General features: G+C 43.5%; 1 protein-coding gene across 3 annotated transcripts in view; it reads right to left on the reverse strand.

Moving 5' to 3' along the window:
• si:dkey-71h2.2 (low density lipoprotein receptor adapter protein 1) overlaps positions 1-14,757 on the reverse strand; it is a 191,705-nt gene extending 176,948 nt beyond the window's left edge. For 2 of the 3 annotated variants that reach the window (XM_039749477.1, XM_039749475.1), the window contains exon 1: positions 14,586-14,757. In XM_039749477.1, the coding sequence (XP_039605411.1) occupies positions 14,586-14,670 (85 nt within the window). In that variant the 5' untranslated portion in view covers positions 14,671-14,757. The remainder of the gene's footprint in view (positions 1-14,585) is intronic. The other variant, XM_039749474.1, reaches the window with a different exon arrangement.
• Between the last annotated feature and the right edge of the window lie 246 nt (positions 14,758-15,003).

Here is a 15,003-nt window from a genome sequence, read left to right on the forward strand (position 1 = left end):
GGTACTAACCTAAATCTTACAGCCGTGGCCAAAAGTTTTTGAGAATGACGCAAGTATTGGTTTTCACAAAGTTTGCTGCTTCAGTGTTTTGAGATCTGCTGACCCTCCATATCGAGAGAAGCCAGTTGAGGTACTTCAGGTATCTGGTATGGATGCCTCCTGGACACTTCTCTGTGGAGGTTTTATGGGCACAACCACCTGGGAGAAGACCACGGAGAAGACCCAGGGCTTGCTGGTAGTATTAGAATTCCCAGATGGCCTGGGAATGACTTGCAATCCTACAGTAGGAGTTGCCAAGTGTGCCTAGGGAAAAGGATGTAAGGACCTCACTTCTAAAACGTATTGTCCTTGCAATCCAGCTTCAGATAAGCAGTGAAAAATGAATGAATTGGTATGGGGTCTCTTCTTCTTCTTCTTTTGGCTGACCCCATTAGGAAAATCTTGTTCCATATCTTCCTGTCCTAAGCTTCTTGCTCTGTTACACCCATCACCTGCATGTCCTCTCTCACCTTATAGCTCTATCTATCCATCCATCCATTATCCAACCTGCTAAATCCTGACACAGGGTCAAGGGGCTCCCAGTCAACACAGGCCGCAAGGGAGGAACAAATCCCAAGCAGGGTGCCAGCCCACCGCAGGGCACACACACACATCCACCCACACACCAAGCACACACTAGGGACAATTTAGGATCACCAATGCACTGTGGGAGGAAACCCACGCAGACCCGGGAAGCAAACCCAGGTCTTCTAACTGCGAGGAAGAAACGCTACCCACTGCGCTATCGTGCCGCCCCATCATTGGCACCCTCAACTAAATATCTGGTGGCACACCTTTTTGGAGACAACTACAGAAATCAATCACTGCCTGTGTAACCAGTAGGGGGCGTACACTCCCTGGGAATGGGTTCGCTAATGACTGCAGCGCGGTACTAACTTAAATCTTACAGCCGTGGCCAAAAGTTTTTGAGAATGACGCAAGTATTGGTTTTCACAAAGTTTGCTGCTTCAGTGTTTTGAGATCTGCTGACCCTCCATATCGAGAGAAACCAGTTGAGGTACTTCAGGTATCTGGTATGGATGCCTCCTGGACACTTCTCTGTGGAGGTTTTATGGGCACAACCACCTGGGAGAAGACCACGGAGAAGACCCAGGGCTTGCTGGTAGTATTAGAATTCCCAGATGGCCTGGGAATGACTTGCAATCCTACAGTAGGAGTTGCCAAGTGTGCCTAGGGAAAAGGATGTAAGGACCTCACTTCTAAAACGTATTGTCCTTGCAATCCAGCTTCAGATAAGCAGTGAAAAATGAATGAATTGGTATGGGGTCTCTTCTTCTTCTTCTTTTGGCTGACCCCATTAGGAAAATCTTGTTCCATATCTTCCTGTCCTAAGCTTCTTGCTCTGTTACACCCATCACCTGCATGTCCTCTCTCACCTTATAGCTCTATCTATCCATCCATCCATTATCCAACCTGCTAAATCCTGACACAGGGTCAAGGGGCTCCCAGTCAACACAGGCCGCAAGGGAGGAACAAATCCCAAGCAGGGTGCCAGCCCACCGCAGGGCACACACACACATCCACCCACACACCAAGCACACACTAGGGACAATTTAGGATCACCAATGCACTGTGGGAGGAAACCCACGCAGACCCGGGAAGCAAACCCAGGTCTTCTAACTGCGAGGAAGAAACGCTACCCACTGCGCTATCGTGCCGCCCCATCATTGGCACCCTCAACTAAATATCTGGTGGCACACCTTTTTGGAGACAACTACAGAAATCAATCACTGCCTGTGTAACCAGTAGGGGGCGTACACTCCCTGGGAATGGGTTCGCTAATGACTGCAGCGCGGTACTAACTTAAATCTTACAGCCGTGGCCAAAAGTTTTTGAGAATGACGCAAGTATTGGTTTTCACAAAGTTTGCTGCTTCAGTGTTTTGAGATCTGCTGACCCTCCATATCGAGAGAAACCAGTTGAGGTACTTCAGGTATCTGGTATGGATGCCTCTTGGACACTTCTCTGTGGAGGTTTTATGGGCGCAACCACCTGGGAGAAGACCCCGGAGAAGACCCAGGGCTTGCTGGTAGTTTTAGAATTCCCAGATGGCCTGGGAATGACTTGCAATCCTACAGTAGGAGTTGCCAAGTGTGCCTAGGGAAAAGGATGTAAGGACCTCACTTCTAAAACGTATTGTCCTTGCAATCCAGCTTCAGATAAGCAGTGAAAAATGAATGAATTGGTATGGGGTCTCTTCTTCTTCTCCTTACTGCGAGGCAGCAGCGCTACCACTGTGCCACCATGCTGCCCTTATAGCTCTATCCATCCATCCATCCATCATCCAACCTGCTATATCCTAACTACAGGGTCATGGGAGTCTGGTGGAGCCAATCCCAGCCAACACAGGGTGCAAGACAGGAAACAAACCCTGGGCAGGGCACTAGCCCACCGCAGCCTTATAGCTCAAAATAAATGAAATGTTCTTTCTGGAACCTTTATTTGGATGAGTGTTTTGGAACCAAGAATGGTTCACCTGTGGCAACACTATGAAGAATCGCTCTGGCACCTTTATTTTCAAGAGTGTAGACAAAGTAGTCCAGAGGTAAGGGAACAACCACAAACAGCAGAGTAAAAGTTAATGAAAAGAGATCAGATGAAAGTTACGGTATCTGATCTTAAGTAGGGTTATTCAATAAAATGTTCAGACCATTTCAGGACTTCTGCTCTGCCACCTTCCTTTTTTTACAGCATGAACTACCGGGATGAATTCTTCATCAGACGAAATGAAAATGCGACTGTACTCCGAGGTCAGAGGCTCCTATTTGTTCCATCTCCAGCTTCTCATGATCGGATAAAATCAGTGAAGCACAGCTGTTGTTTTTGCTGGAGGCGTTTATTTCTGACAAAAAGCCATTCAGAGTAAGAGACTTTGACAGGCAGTCCCAGTCCACTATATCTCCACTATGAGAGATCAGCACAAATATGAAGTAATTACTCCAAAAATGGCACTACTGTACAAGTCAGCGAACAACCCTCCCTGGCTTTCAAGTAAGATACGGCCGATGCTGCCTGGAGTGGGTAAAGTCGCCAGCGTCTGATAAATTCTTGAAAAACTCGGTTCAGAATCAAGGAGAGCTGGATTACGAGGTGGGCCCAAAGGTCCATGGACAATAACAGGCTATAAAGCAACTACTAACAGCAGGGTGAGCATCGACACCTCTCTGGCAGACAAGCATAATACAGTAAAATGTCGATTATCTGTCAGGGGTCGGGACTGAGGCTGAGCCAGATGAGAGAAAGACGGATAACAGAACAGCTACTTTAAAAATGATAGTTGTGGCACGTGGCTGGGCGCCATACCCAGCCAGGACGCCTGGAAGGACCATGAGAGGGGCTATACCTCCCCCCGGATCACGAGAGGGCAGCTGCCCTGGTTAGTATAATAATAAATAATTCATTACATTTATATAGCACTTTTCTCAGTACCCAAAGCACTATCCACACATAGAGGAATTGGGAATCGAACTCACAATCTCCCACTTGCAAATCAGCAGCACTACTGTTGCGCCACCTGTGAGAACTCACCGGCGCCACCTGTGAGGACTCACTGGCGCCACCTGTGAGTACGGGGACCACAGGAACCGAGCTTGGAATCTCAACCCTACTGAGGCCCGTGGTCACCGCCAGGGGGTGCCCGGAGAATCCTAGAACCCTGGAAACCAGCACTTCCACCTCACCAGGAAGCGCTGGCAAGAGGAATTCCAGGGTCACCCGGACTGCTTCTGGGTGGTTGTGCAGCACTTCTGCCACACCAGGAACTGCCACCGGAAGGTCATCGGAGGCAACTGGATCACATCCGGGTGGGGATAAAAAGGGTACCGGCTTCCTGCGATCGGGGAGCCGGAGTCGGGTGTAAGAAGGCAACGCTCGGGAGTGAGGAGGAAAGGCGGCCCAGAAAGGACTGACAAAAAGGGTGTTTGGTGCTGGAGCACTGCAAGTGTGCGGGGGCATTGAGTTGGATGACCGTGTCTTAATGAACGCGTGTGTTTTAAGAACTTGCCGGTGTCTGTCTGGGTTGTGTCCAGGCTGTCTATCACAAGTAGATTAGTTTATCCAAAACTCATATTTATTTACAAGACAAAACAATATTAACAAAATATAATATAGCATTAACAAAATTAATTAATTCATATAATAGTTTAACGACCAGCATAATAATCAAACACAACTTAGAGCTACTGGAGTTTTCGTTCCGTAACAAACGGCGCCCTGTCTTATACTCCGTTATCTGGGTTACGGAGCACACCCCTTTCCCTGCCAATCAGTTTATCTCCTGCCTCTCACGTTCTGTCGTTCTTTATACGACAAACACTCCTGCTTATTGTCTCCTGACTCCCTACTCAAAACTTCCATCTGCCGTACCTTCCTTTCTCTCCTAACTTCTCCTATCATTCGTGTCCTCGCCTTACAGAGCAGAGGCCCTTCAGCCAATCCCACCACTTACACAGCATTCATTCCATCCTTCGTACATCACAATATACCGGGATTTTTAAAATGAGGGAGCAGATTTCAAAAATTTATTTCAAACAAATTGTATAAGACAGAAACACAATCCACACTCACCATTGGATAGAGGAAAGTTCAATGTTTAAAAGTCCACTTAAAATGACCAAACGAGAAAGAGCCACCAAGTGTTGTTTCTCGTTTATAGTAAAATGGCGACGACCCCACAAGAGAAATCCCCGAGGGTAAATGTGTTTTGTGCCATTTCTGTAACCCAAGTTGATGGACCTTTCTTTTTTGCGGACCAAAGGGTGACTGGATTTTCATACCTGGACATGCTACAAAACTGGATGTTTCTTCAACTCCAAGGATGATTTGAATGACTTCATTTTCATGCAAGATGGTGCCCCATTTCACTTCCACTTGGAGGTCCGGCATTACCTGAACAACACCAATCCAGGACAATGGGTTGGAAGAGGTGGACAACGAGATCTTTTTCATCGTCTATGGCCTCCCAGGTCTCCAATCGGGGGTACCTTAACTCTTTGAGGGCTGAAATGTTTCTAAAAAATTCAGTTTTCTGAAAAGCACACAATGCACTGGTTTCACATATAAATCAACATAAAACGTCTTTTGCTACGCGCTCTGCTGATGTTGGCGCCTGTTCGGCATCTCTTGTGGCAGTGGCTGTGTTGGGGTGGCTTGATGGCCAGTAGAAATGCACGGCGGGCCGGCTACCTCTCTGTCTTTGCACAGCAGGTATGCAATGGTGGCAGTTGCAGTGTGACCCAATATGGTTTGTACCTCTTGTCATTGTAAGTGGTGGTCCACCTAGGCAAACGCTGCTGTAAGTGCATTTATTTAGAAGAATGTGCTCAGCACCACAATCAGCTGGGGACCAATAGGCTGATGCTGGTACCTCACTTTTGTTTTCGATATCCACCTCCAGATCACTTGCATCAAACTCAGAGTCTGAAATGTCAAGAGTCCAATTTAACGATAATATGTAAAACGTCCATGGAGTATTTTGCTTTGCACATTTGCTTTAGTTTCGCCAGATGTTGATGCCATTTTTAGAGGCTGCCTGCTCTTCACTACTCATGCATGCGCAGGGAATCAAGGTCAAATCAAAAAAGCTACGGAACTTTCCTTCAAGCAAAGAGAGTCAAACTAAAAAATAAGGGTGAGCTTTGTCGTAGTTTACAGCCAATTGCCATCATCTACACCAGAATTTCTACAAAGGTCAACATCAGCCCTTAAAGAGTGAAAGAGTGTTTGTTCCACCTATGCCCGCTAGTCTTCAAGATTTGCGACATCGAATTGAGGAAGCTGTGAATTCAGTAACTAGGGACCAGTTGACTCATGCATGGCAAGAACTGGTCTACCGTTTTGATGTTTGTCGCGCTACACATGGTGCTCATGTCGAGTGCATGCGACCTCAAGGACCATAGGACAAAACTTTGAACTTCTTTCTATCCAGTGATGTCAGGAAGGGGTTTCTTTCTTATACAGTCTGTTTGAAATATATTTTTGAAATCTGATCTTTAATTTTAAAAAGCACTGTACAGTATTAACAAAACACAAAAGAATTTAAAAAGAAAAGTATAATACATTATCATCAGTGGTTTCCATTTTCAACACGTTTTTCCATTTTGTCAGCATCATGCCTTATATCGTTGTTCTTATCACTGTTGTTCTTTCTTCTCCATAAACCGAAGCAAAGTTGAAGCACTTTCACCATTTCGTAAACGTTTAATAATTTCGATTTTTTGTGACAATTCCAACACCACACACATACATTTACCGGCCATAACAAAATATCATAGATTAATTACAACAAAAGAGAAAAGCTACGAAACGCTATTAAAACTGAAGGAACATAATGGACACTGTTGTAACAAAATGCTGCATGACACTACACGCTGGCACAAGGGAGAGCTGTTCCAATGTGTACCGCTCGCAGCGCACTGCACGGCAGTAGTAGTACATTAATAGGTAGGTGCTGGCATGCACAGTTTTTTTTTTTTTTCCCAGGCGGTTAACAGAGACTGACGGTTAATTGAGTGACAGATAACACTGGTCTACAAAAAAGATTTGCTACTGGGAACTTCCGACCAGCTCTCTATTAAGTTTTTTACACTGATTTCATATATGAAATCGGAATTAAGCTAGCACATCACATTTTTGAGATACACATCATTGCCATTTTCACACTTTTTAATATCAATATATTACCAGAATATCTAGAGTTGGGGCGGCAAGGTGGCGCAGCAATAGCGCTGCTGTCTCGCAGTTAGGAGACCTGGGTTCCCTTCCCGGGTCCTCCCTGCATGGAGTTTGCATGTTTTCCTCCCACAGTCAAAAGACATGCAGGTTAGGTGCATTGGCGATTCTAAATTGTCCCTAGTGTGTGCTTGGTGTGTGGGTGTGTGTGTGTGTGTGCCCTGCAGTGGGCTGGCGCCCTGCCCGGTGTTTGTTTCCTGCCTTGCGCCCTGTGTTGGCTGGGATTGGGTCCAACAGACCCCTGTGACCCTGTAGTTAGGATATAGCGGGTTGGATAATGGATGGATGGATATCTAGAGTTTGAACTCTGACCCACCAAAATTGTTTGAATGTGTTTATTCTGGAAGCAAATCTAACGACGATACCAGAGACACTTTAAAAAATGTTTATGTCAATTTACCTCAATATAAAAGCGAGGTCAGTGTGCTCAAAGTTGTCTGTGGCACTTGCTTTTGCACTTGTACTGCACATTCGTCTCTCTTTGCATGAACCAACAGTCGGCACCCATCATGCTCAGAGTAAATTTTCCCTGATATCAGTTTTCTCCCACCTTTGTATCTTGATGAAATCTTTCCTCATGCTCATCGTTGACATTGCACAGATTTGGTGGAAAAAAAGTCGAGATGAGAATGTAAAAAATGACATCTTCAGTGACATTCTGGCTCCCCGTAAGCTAATATACTTTCAGCAGGTTCTCCACGAGCTCAGAATAATTCTCTGCTCTGTGACTGTCAAGAAAATTCTGGACAACCCTCACGAATGAGGGTGTTGATTCAGTTGGCTTTAGTTTCCTTTTGAACTCATCATTAAGCATCAGTTCATGGATTTCAGGGCCAACAAAAACACCTTCCTTAATTTTGGCTTCACTTTTCTTGAGACCAAACTTATTTCTTAAATGCTGAAACACATCGCCTTTACTGTCCAGTCACCTTAGTTGTCAAGCACATCAAAACTATAAAACAGGATGTGCTGGACAAAAACGGTTTTCAGATTTGGAGTAAGCGAGTGAAATTTGTTAAAGTACAAGTGAAAGAATCCCAGTAGCAAAATGCTTGTTGACCAGTGTATTCAAGGTTTTACTGTAATTTCTACACATGCTTTGAGTGCCATTAACAGCAGCTGGCGGTCCAATTTATCTATGGTGGAAGAGCCACACAGTGAAGAAACAGAGCTCTCATTGTCAGAACAAGGAAAGCAGGAGGTCTGTCCACCCCCACATATCGAAGTATTCCTTGCAGCTTTCCATTATTATTTACCTGCCTATCTAGGATAACATGAAAAAGAAGAAGCAAAGAGGAGAGAAACTTGAAAGAGAATAGAAGGCAAGACATTTTCTCTTGAGAGGCTGAATTATTCATCACAATGAAGCACACAGCTCAACTACAAAACAGATGGCTTGAGCAGCTTAAAAAGAAAATAAGGATGCAGGGAAGATGGTGAGTTTTGCCAAACTTGGGTTTAGGTGGCTGGAACAGAGAACTAGTCCACCTGTAATAACAGATATCCCCCAAGTGGAAGCACCACAACAGTCAATGGAAACTGACACGGGAATGAAAAGACACTGTACACATATAATGTAACTCTAACCAGCAATATCCAAATCAGGGGTGCAGGGGTCTGGAGCCTAGTGGCAAGGTGACAGCCAGTCACAGTGTTCACTAACATACATAGTCTGTGAAAGGTCTTCACACCTTGGAAATACAACATGGAATCACAATGGCCTGAATTTAGCTTTTTTTGATACTGATCAACATAAAAGGACTTTTTAATGCTAAACTGCAAACAGATCTCTGTGAAGTTCTCTAAACTAATTACAAATATAATAGACAAAAATAATTCCTTTGATACGACATCTCTCAGTCATCACTGGTGAAGCCAATTGGTTTTTAGAAGTCACAGACTTACTTCAATGGAGATCACCCTTAGGGGGTTTCAATTCTGAATACACCTGAAGGACCAACTTGTGGGAAGTCAGTATGGTGGTCCAACCTCCACAATGAAGAACAAAGAAACACAACAGGCAACTTAGCATAGAGGGAACTGATAAGCACAAGTCAGGGGATGAATTGACTGAATATCCCTATGCGATTAGTTAAATCAACGACTATGAAATGGAAAAAGCAGGGCAGAGCTATATATCTGCCTACAGGAGGTCACCCAGAAAAATGGAAGAAGACAAACTGAGGGAGGCCACCAAGAGGCCTGTGAGATTTCTGGAGGAGTCACAAGCTACAGTACATGAGACTGGAGAGAGGGGGTGCAGACAAGGACCTTTGGGAAGGGTTGTGATGTCGGTACACAAAACCTTCGACTTTAACTCCGACTTCTCAATTTCTGGTACCAGGAACTCAGACTTTACCTCCTCAATTTCTGGAAGCACCGATTCTGACTCTAAGTCCTCAATTTCAGACACCATCAACTCTGATTCTTCAATGTCAGGTGGCATTAACTCTGACCCCTCAATTTCTGGTACCACTGACCCCGACTTTATTAATTTCTGTTTCCGCCAACTCCAACTGTGACTCTTCAGTTTCCAATACCACCGACTCTGATTGCTCAATTTCAGGTGCCACTGACTCCGAACCCCTCAATTTCTGGTACCACCAACTCCAACTCTTCTATTTGTAATTAGACTCATATACACTGCTCAAAAAAATGAATGGAACACTTAACACTAGAATTACCAGAGCCTACGAAAAAACTTGTAGATCCATCCCATCTTAAATCGCTTCTTAAATCCGTTCGCACCTCTCCACCAGCGTCTTTTGTCATCTAAATGTGCTGATAAAGACATGCTGCAAGCAGCTGGCTATTTCATCCCCCCACCAACTTAGAACGTGCACGAACTTCTCCCAGCTCATGCCTTGATTGATTATCTGGGAGTAAAGTGCTGGAATTTTAAAGTGGAAATAATAGATCGTTATCTGTGTAAACGCATTTTTAAAACAGAAATGTTTTTCATATTCTAGTAGTAAATGACAAAATGTAGGCATAAACTATATAATGTATGAAGCCTGAAGTTTAAATATCAAAGAAACACTTTCACATGCAGTGGGTGTCAAAAAGAAGGGGGTCAATACAATACAATATACAGAACAGAACAAATCTTCAATACGGTATAAAAATAAAAATTTTGCAAGTACGGAGCAGAATTCAACAGTAGATGATACCTGGAGACCTCGGCTATCAAGCTGCCTCCCCCTATTGGCCATTCCACAGCTGAAACAGCATTGGGCCAGCCAATCCGATGAAAGGACCCCTCTACCCAATGATTCCTGCGATCAGAGATGACTTTACCTTAGGCAGGCAAAACAACTTGACAGGTGGGCGGTGGCACCAAGTGCCGCATTTGAGTACCAAGAAGAGCAACAGAATAGGTGAGGGTTAGCAACAAATTAGAATTATCATGTTACTTATGTTTTAATGCTAATGACTAATAGGGATGCAGTCTGTACAGTTAATCAGCAGCTCTAGTCAGGGTATTCTAAACTGAAGTAGTGAGTCTTCAGCCGGGATTTAAAAGCTGAAACCGAAGGGGCATCTCTTATAGTAGCAGGTAGGCCAGTCCACCATTTAGGGGTCCTGTAACTAAAAGCTCGACCTCCCACTGTTATTTTATTAATCCCTGGAATCATAAGCAGACAAGCCATCAACCCATTCATATGTATTTATATGTTATAATTGAATAAGTAAACTTTATTGAAGTATCGGACCTCTTCTCTCTGATTTTGCCCACTTATTCTAAAAACCCCTTTGAACCATTTTCCCAAATCAAAACACACATACTCAAGTTATCGTGTTTACACACACACGCACACACTCACACACAGACAGACATAATTCCAAACATGGTATTTCAGAGCTGGTCTAAAACTTCGAGATTCAGCAAAATCTCGACATCAGTTCTTTGGACGATTCCAATACGGTCCCTATGAGAATGTAAAAACGACTGGTGTAAATTTACTTGTGATGGAGTCGCTAAAAACACATAGAGAAGTGACAAGAAATGAACAGCGGTGTCCTGTGAGACCACCAATCAAACATCCTGATCTTACACCATGAATGTATGCAGGTGATGGGGTCCTCTCAATGCACACACACACTAACATCGACATTGAGCATTCCAAACTAAACATTAATCCCAAATATGTGTAGGAGTTAAGACCGTAGACAAATAATTGGAGATAACCTCAACTGATGTTACGTTATTGTTGTGGCTACTAGAGAGTAAATTTAGAACATCACTTAAATGAAGATTACGTAATAAGTTTACAGTCATAAACATGAAGCACGTTAGCATGTGCCATTCACAGAGCTCATCTTCAGTTGCACACACGGCTATCTGAAACATGTCCTTCAGCACATAAACTTTGTAGCACGTCATTTTCAAGCAGCCTTCTAGTTAATAATAATACAATATAAGGCGCCCAAATGACCAAAGGCCCACCATGATACTTTTTTTTTTTACTTGGGAGAAAAATGTTTCTCAATCATGAAAAAAAGTTTGCAACATGCCCAGAAGATGTCTACTGATATGTTTATTTTGCTTGAAAGTTTATAGTGTGAAACGCAAAAGAACTAAGTGGAAGCTGAAACAAAGGAATAAAACGTCACGTAGTTTGGAACAAAGCAAATGGACTAGAAGTGTAAAAATGCCTCAAGTACGCGGATGCAGACCTCCGAGTTAAAGTTTGCAGAGCGCCATCTGTTGTAATGTATTTTGTAATACATCTATCCATCCATTATAAAACCCGTTATATCCTAACTACAGGGTCACAGGGGTCTGCTGGAGCCAATCCCAGCCAACACAGGGCACAAGGCAGGAAACAAATCCCAGGCAGGGCGCCAGCCCACCGCATTTTGTAATATATGTATTGGTAAAATATATTGCATTTGCCATTCCAATAGATGGCCCATTAGTGTAATAGAATGCATTACTACAAATGTTTGTGATGTGCCATTATTTGCAATGACAAATGCAATGCACATGACTCTGTTATATACCATTTGGTATGTGATTTGTAAAAACAATATTAATGTATGTGATGCAAATGTTTGTGATGAGCCATCTGTTGGAATACCAGAGAGTTAGCACCTGCACAGAGTAAAGGGAGTGAAGAGGTCTGAATACTTTCTGAATCCACTGTACATAATACAGACTGACATTATGCCAATGGAACTGCTTCCATTTTTACTTTTTCCTCCTCCATACAAATGTTAATTTAATTTTTTTTTTTGCATATGTGTTAGTGATATCCATCTGTCTTTTCCTTCTGGTCTTCCCTTGGCTTTCTTATACCTCTTCACGTAATTAAAACTATTCTTTGTGTCGTTGTATTTTTATTTTATTAGCTATAGTCAATCTATCACTTACCTCTTATTAAAGGCAAGTGTTTAGCCCTGGGAAACCATCTTTAAGCATCCATAACCTGCTAATCTACATTGGTGAACAATGCCTTTAAACAGATAGATAGATAGATAGATAGATAGATAGATAGATAGATAGATAGATAGATAGATAGATAGATAGATAGATAGAGTGCATCTGGAAAGTATTCACAGCGCATCACTTTTTCCACATTTCGTTATGTTACAGCCTTATTCCAAAATGGATTAAATAATTTTTTTTCCTCAGAATTCTACACACAGTTTTTTTTTATTTTTAACAAAGTTGCAAAAACCTCAAGTAAACTTCCTTCACGTTGTCATTATGGGGTGTAGTGTGTAGAATTCTGAGGAAAAAAATGAATTTAATCCATTTTGGAATAAAACTGTATATAAAAATGTGGAAAAAGTGATGCGCTGGGAATACTTTCTGGATGCACTGTAGATACATAGATAGATAGATAGATAGATAGATAGATAGATAGATAGATAGATAGATAGATAGATAGATAGATAGATGTGAAAGGCACTATATGATAGATAGATAGATAGATAGATAGATAGATAGATAGATAGATAGATAGATAGATAGATAGATAGATAGATAGATAGATAGATAGATAGATAGATAGAACAGACACTATATTACAAATAGTCAGACTTTATATACATGAGGAGCATTCAGAGTTAATAAAGCTTCACCCAAATCTCCATCCATCTGCATGAAAGCTGCTGCTGGGTGTTTAGCGTGGATTGAGAACTGCCTGCAATTGTGCTGCTTTGGCTGTTGATGGAAGCATCAGAATGTATTTCTTTTTCTCCTTTATTTCTTATTTCTTTCTTTCTCTTTTCAGCCTGATGCTTAGTTAGCTTTTTTTTTTCTTCCATGCAAGACCCCCATAGTCAGGCAGTGGGGTGTGAGCATAGCGTATATTTTTTGTGTGCATACTTTTTTGTGTAAGGAATTTGAGAATTGTAACGTTAATATGACTTGCTTCTGAATGCTTTAAAATCACACCAGTTTTTCTTTTTTATCTGGCACATCCTGACCTCACCAGTATGAGGAAACCCTAACCCTCAAGACCTCGAGATTGTGTTTTCAATTGGAGTCCAGGCAGGTGAAGCGACTTGTTCAGGGTCACAAAATGTAAGCAGCGCGATTTGAACCTACAACTTCCCATTTATATTTACTTATTTGGCTGACACCTTTATGCAAGTCAACTTACACCATTTATGATACAATTGCTTATATCTCTTTTGTTTTTTCCAATAGGAGCCCAGGCAGGTCAGGTGACTTCCTCAGGGTCACACAGTGTCAGTGGCGGGATTTGAACCCACAACCTCAGAGCTTGCATTCTAAAGTCTCAACCACAATGCCACACTACCTATACATAATTTCATAAAAACTATATGAAAATCACCATTAATGAAGAGGTGCACAAACTAAAATGAGCTAGAATTGGGCTGACTCGTTGATAAATATTAGGATTACTAGAACACCTCCCCTACACACATATGTACACCGCATACATTAACTTATTTGGTCGGACGCCTTTATCCAAATCGACTTGCAACATATATGATACAATCGATTACATTTCTTTCCTTTCTCCAGCTGGAGCACAGGTGAGTGAAGTGACTCCCTAAGGGTTACACAGTGACGGTGGCCGGATCTGAACCCCCAGCCTCAAGATTGGAGGTCCAAAGCCTTAACCAGTACACCACACTGGCAGCATACACACTCCCTCACTCACTACACATACCTACTTTAAGGTGTTTCTACTGAAAACACACACACAGATGCATAGCCTCTATGTAACAAACTAACACGGGTATTCCGATAACATTCACATTATCCCGACTGTTTTCTATGCACACGCATGAGCCTCTCCAGCCATTTAAAACCAAGTGGCGCGTACACGGCGACACGACAAGACCTACAAATGACCGTCGCTCCAAGTTCAAGCCCTCGATGATCGTTACCGACGTGAAAGTTTCCCGTAGGATGTCCCAGCTAACAGAAACACAAGTAAAAATGAAGATCGCGACAGACTTTCTCCAATAAAGTAAAGAGCTGGGAGAATCGAAGCACTTAGCGGGCGTTAGGACCGCGACGCTGCCAACAGCCTCACAGGGAGAAAGGGCTTGGAGAAAAAGTGAACACAATGAAGCCAGCAAGTGACATCCCAGCGCGACGGTGACCCGGGAGTGAGTCGCGCCACATCTTTGTCAATCTCGTCACCTTTTTTTTTTTTTTTTTTTGAATTTGGGCGCGCGTGACTCACGAGATAGAGGAGGTGTGGGGGTCTCCCTCCACGCCGGACCCGGCAAGTTGTCTTTTGTCAGGATAAGCAGCTCTCCGCTTCCGTACGAGGAAAAAGTCACGGCAAATGCCGGAGGCGGACACTTACTTTCGTGCCTGGCGGTGCTCCACGTGTGCCGGGGCACACCCGGGCTCTTGATGATCGCTCTGCCGGCCGATTTGAGCGCGTCCATAGCGGGAAGCGACACTTGGAAGAAGGCGGTCGGCAATTGCTGGGAGTGAATGAGTAAGTGAGTGAGTGAGTGAGAGAGAGAGAGAGAGAGAGAGAGAGAGAGAGAGAGAGAGATGGGCAGGGAGTAACCCCTTCAGCGCCCGACTGCATCTGTCACTTACTACGATCGCCTCCCACCAGAGTATGCGAAGGAGGAGCTGCGAGCGACAAATAACTCCTTGAGTGCCGGCGGGCAAGTGAGAATAACGCTAAGGAGACCCCGGCTAACATAGCTGAGGCTGACAGTTAAAAAGGCTGTCGCTGCCAGGGCTCCCTGTGAAATGATGAAGGAGAC

Source organism: Polypterus senegalus, chromosome 3 (assembly GCF_016835505.1).
Source record: "Polypterus senegalus isolate Bchr_013 chromosome 3, ASM1683550v1, whole genome shotgun sequence".
NCBI lineage: Eukaryota > Metazoa > Chordata > Cladistia > Polypteriformes > Polypteridae > Polypterus > Polypterus senegalus.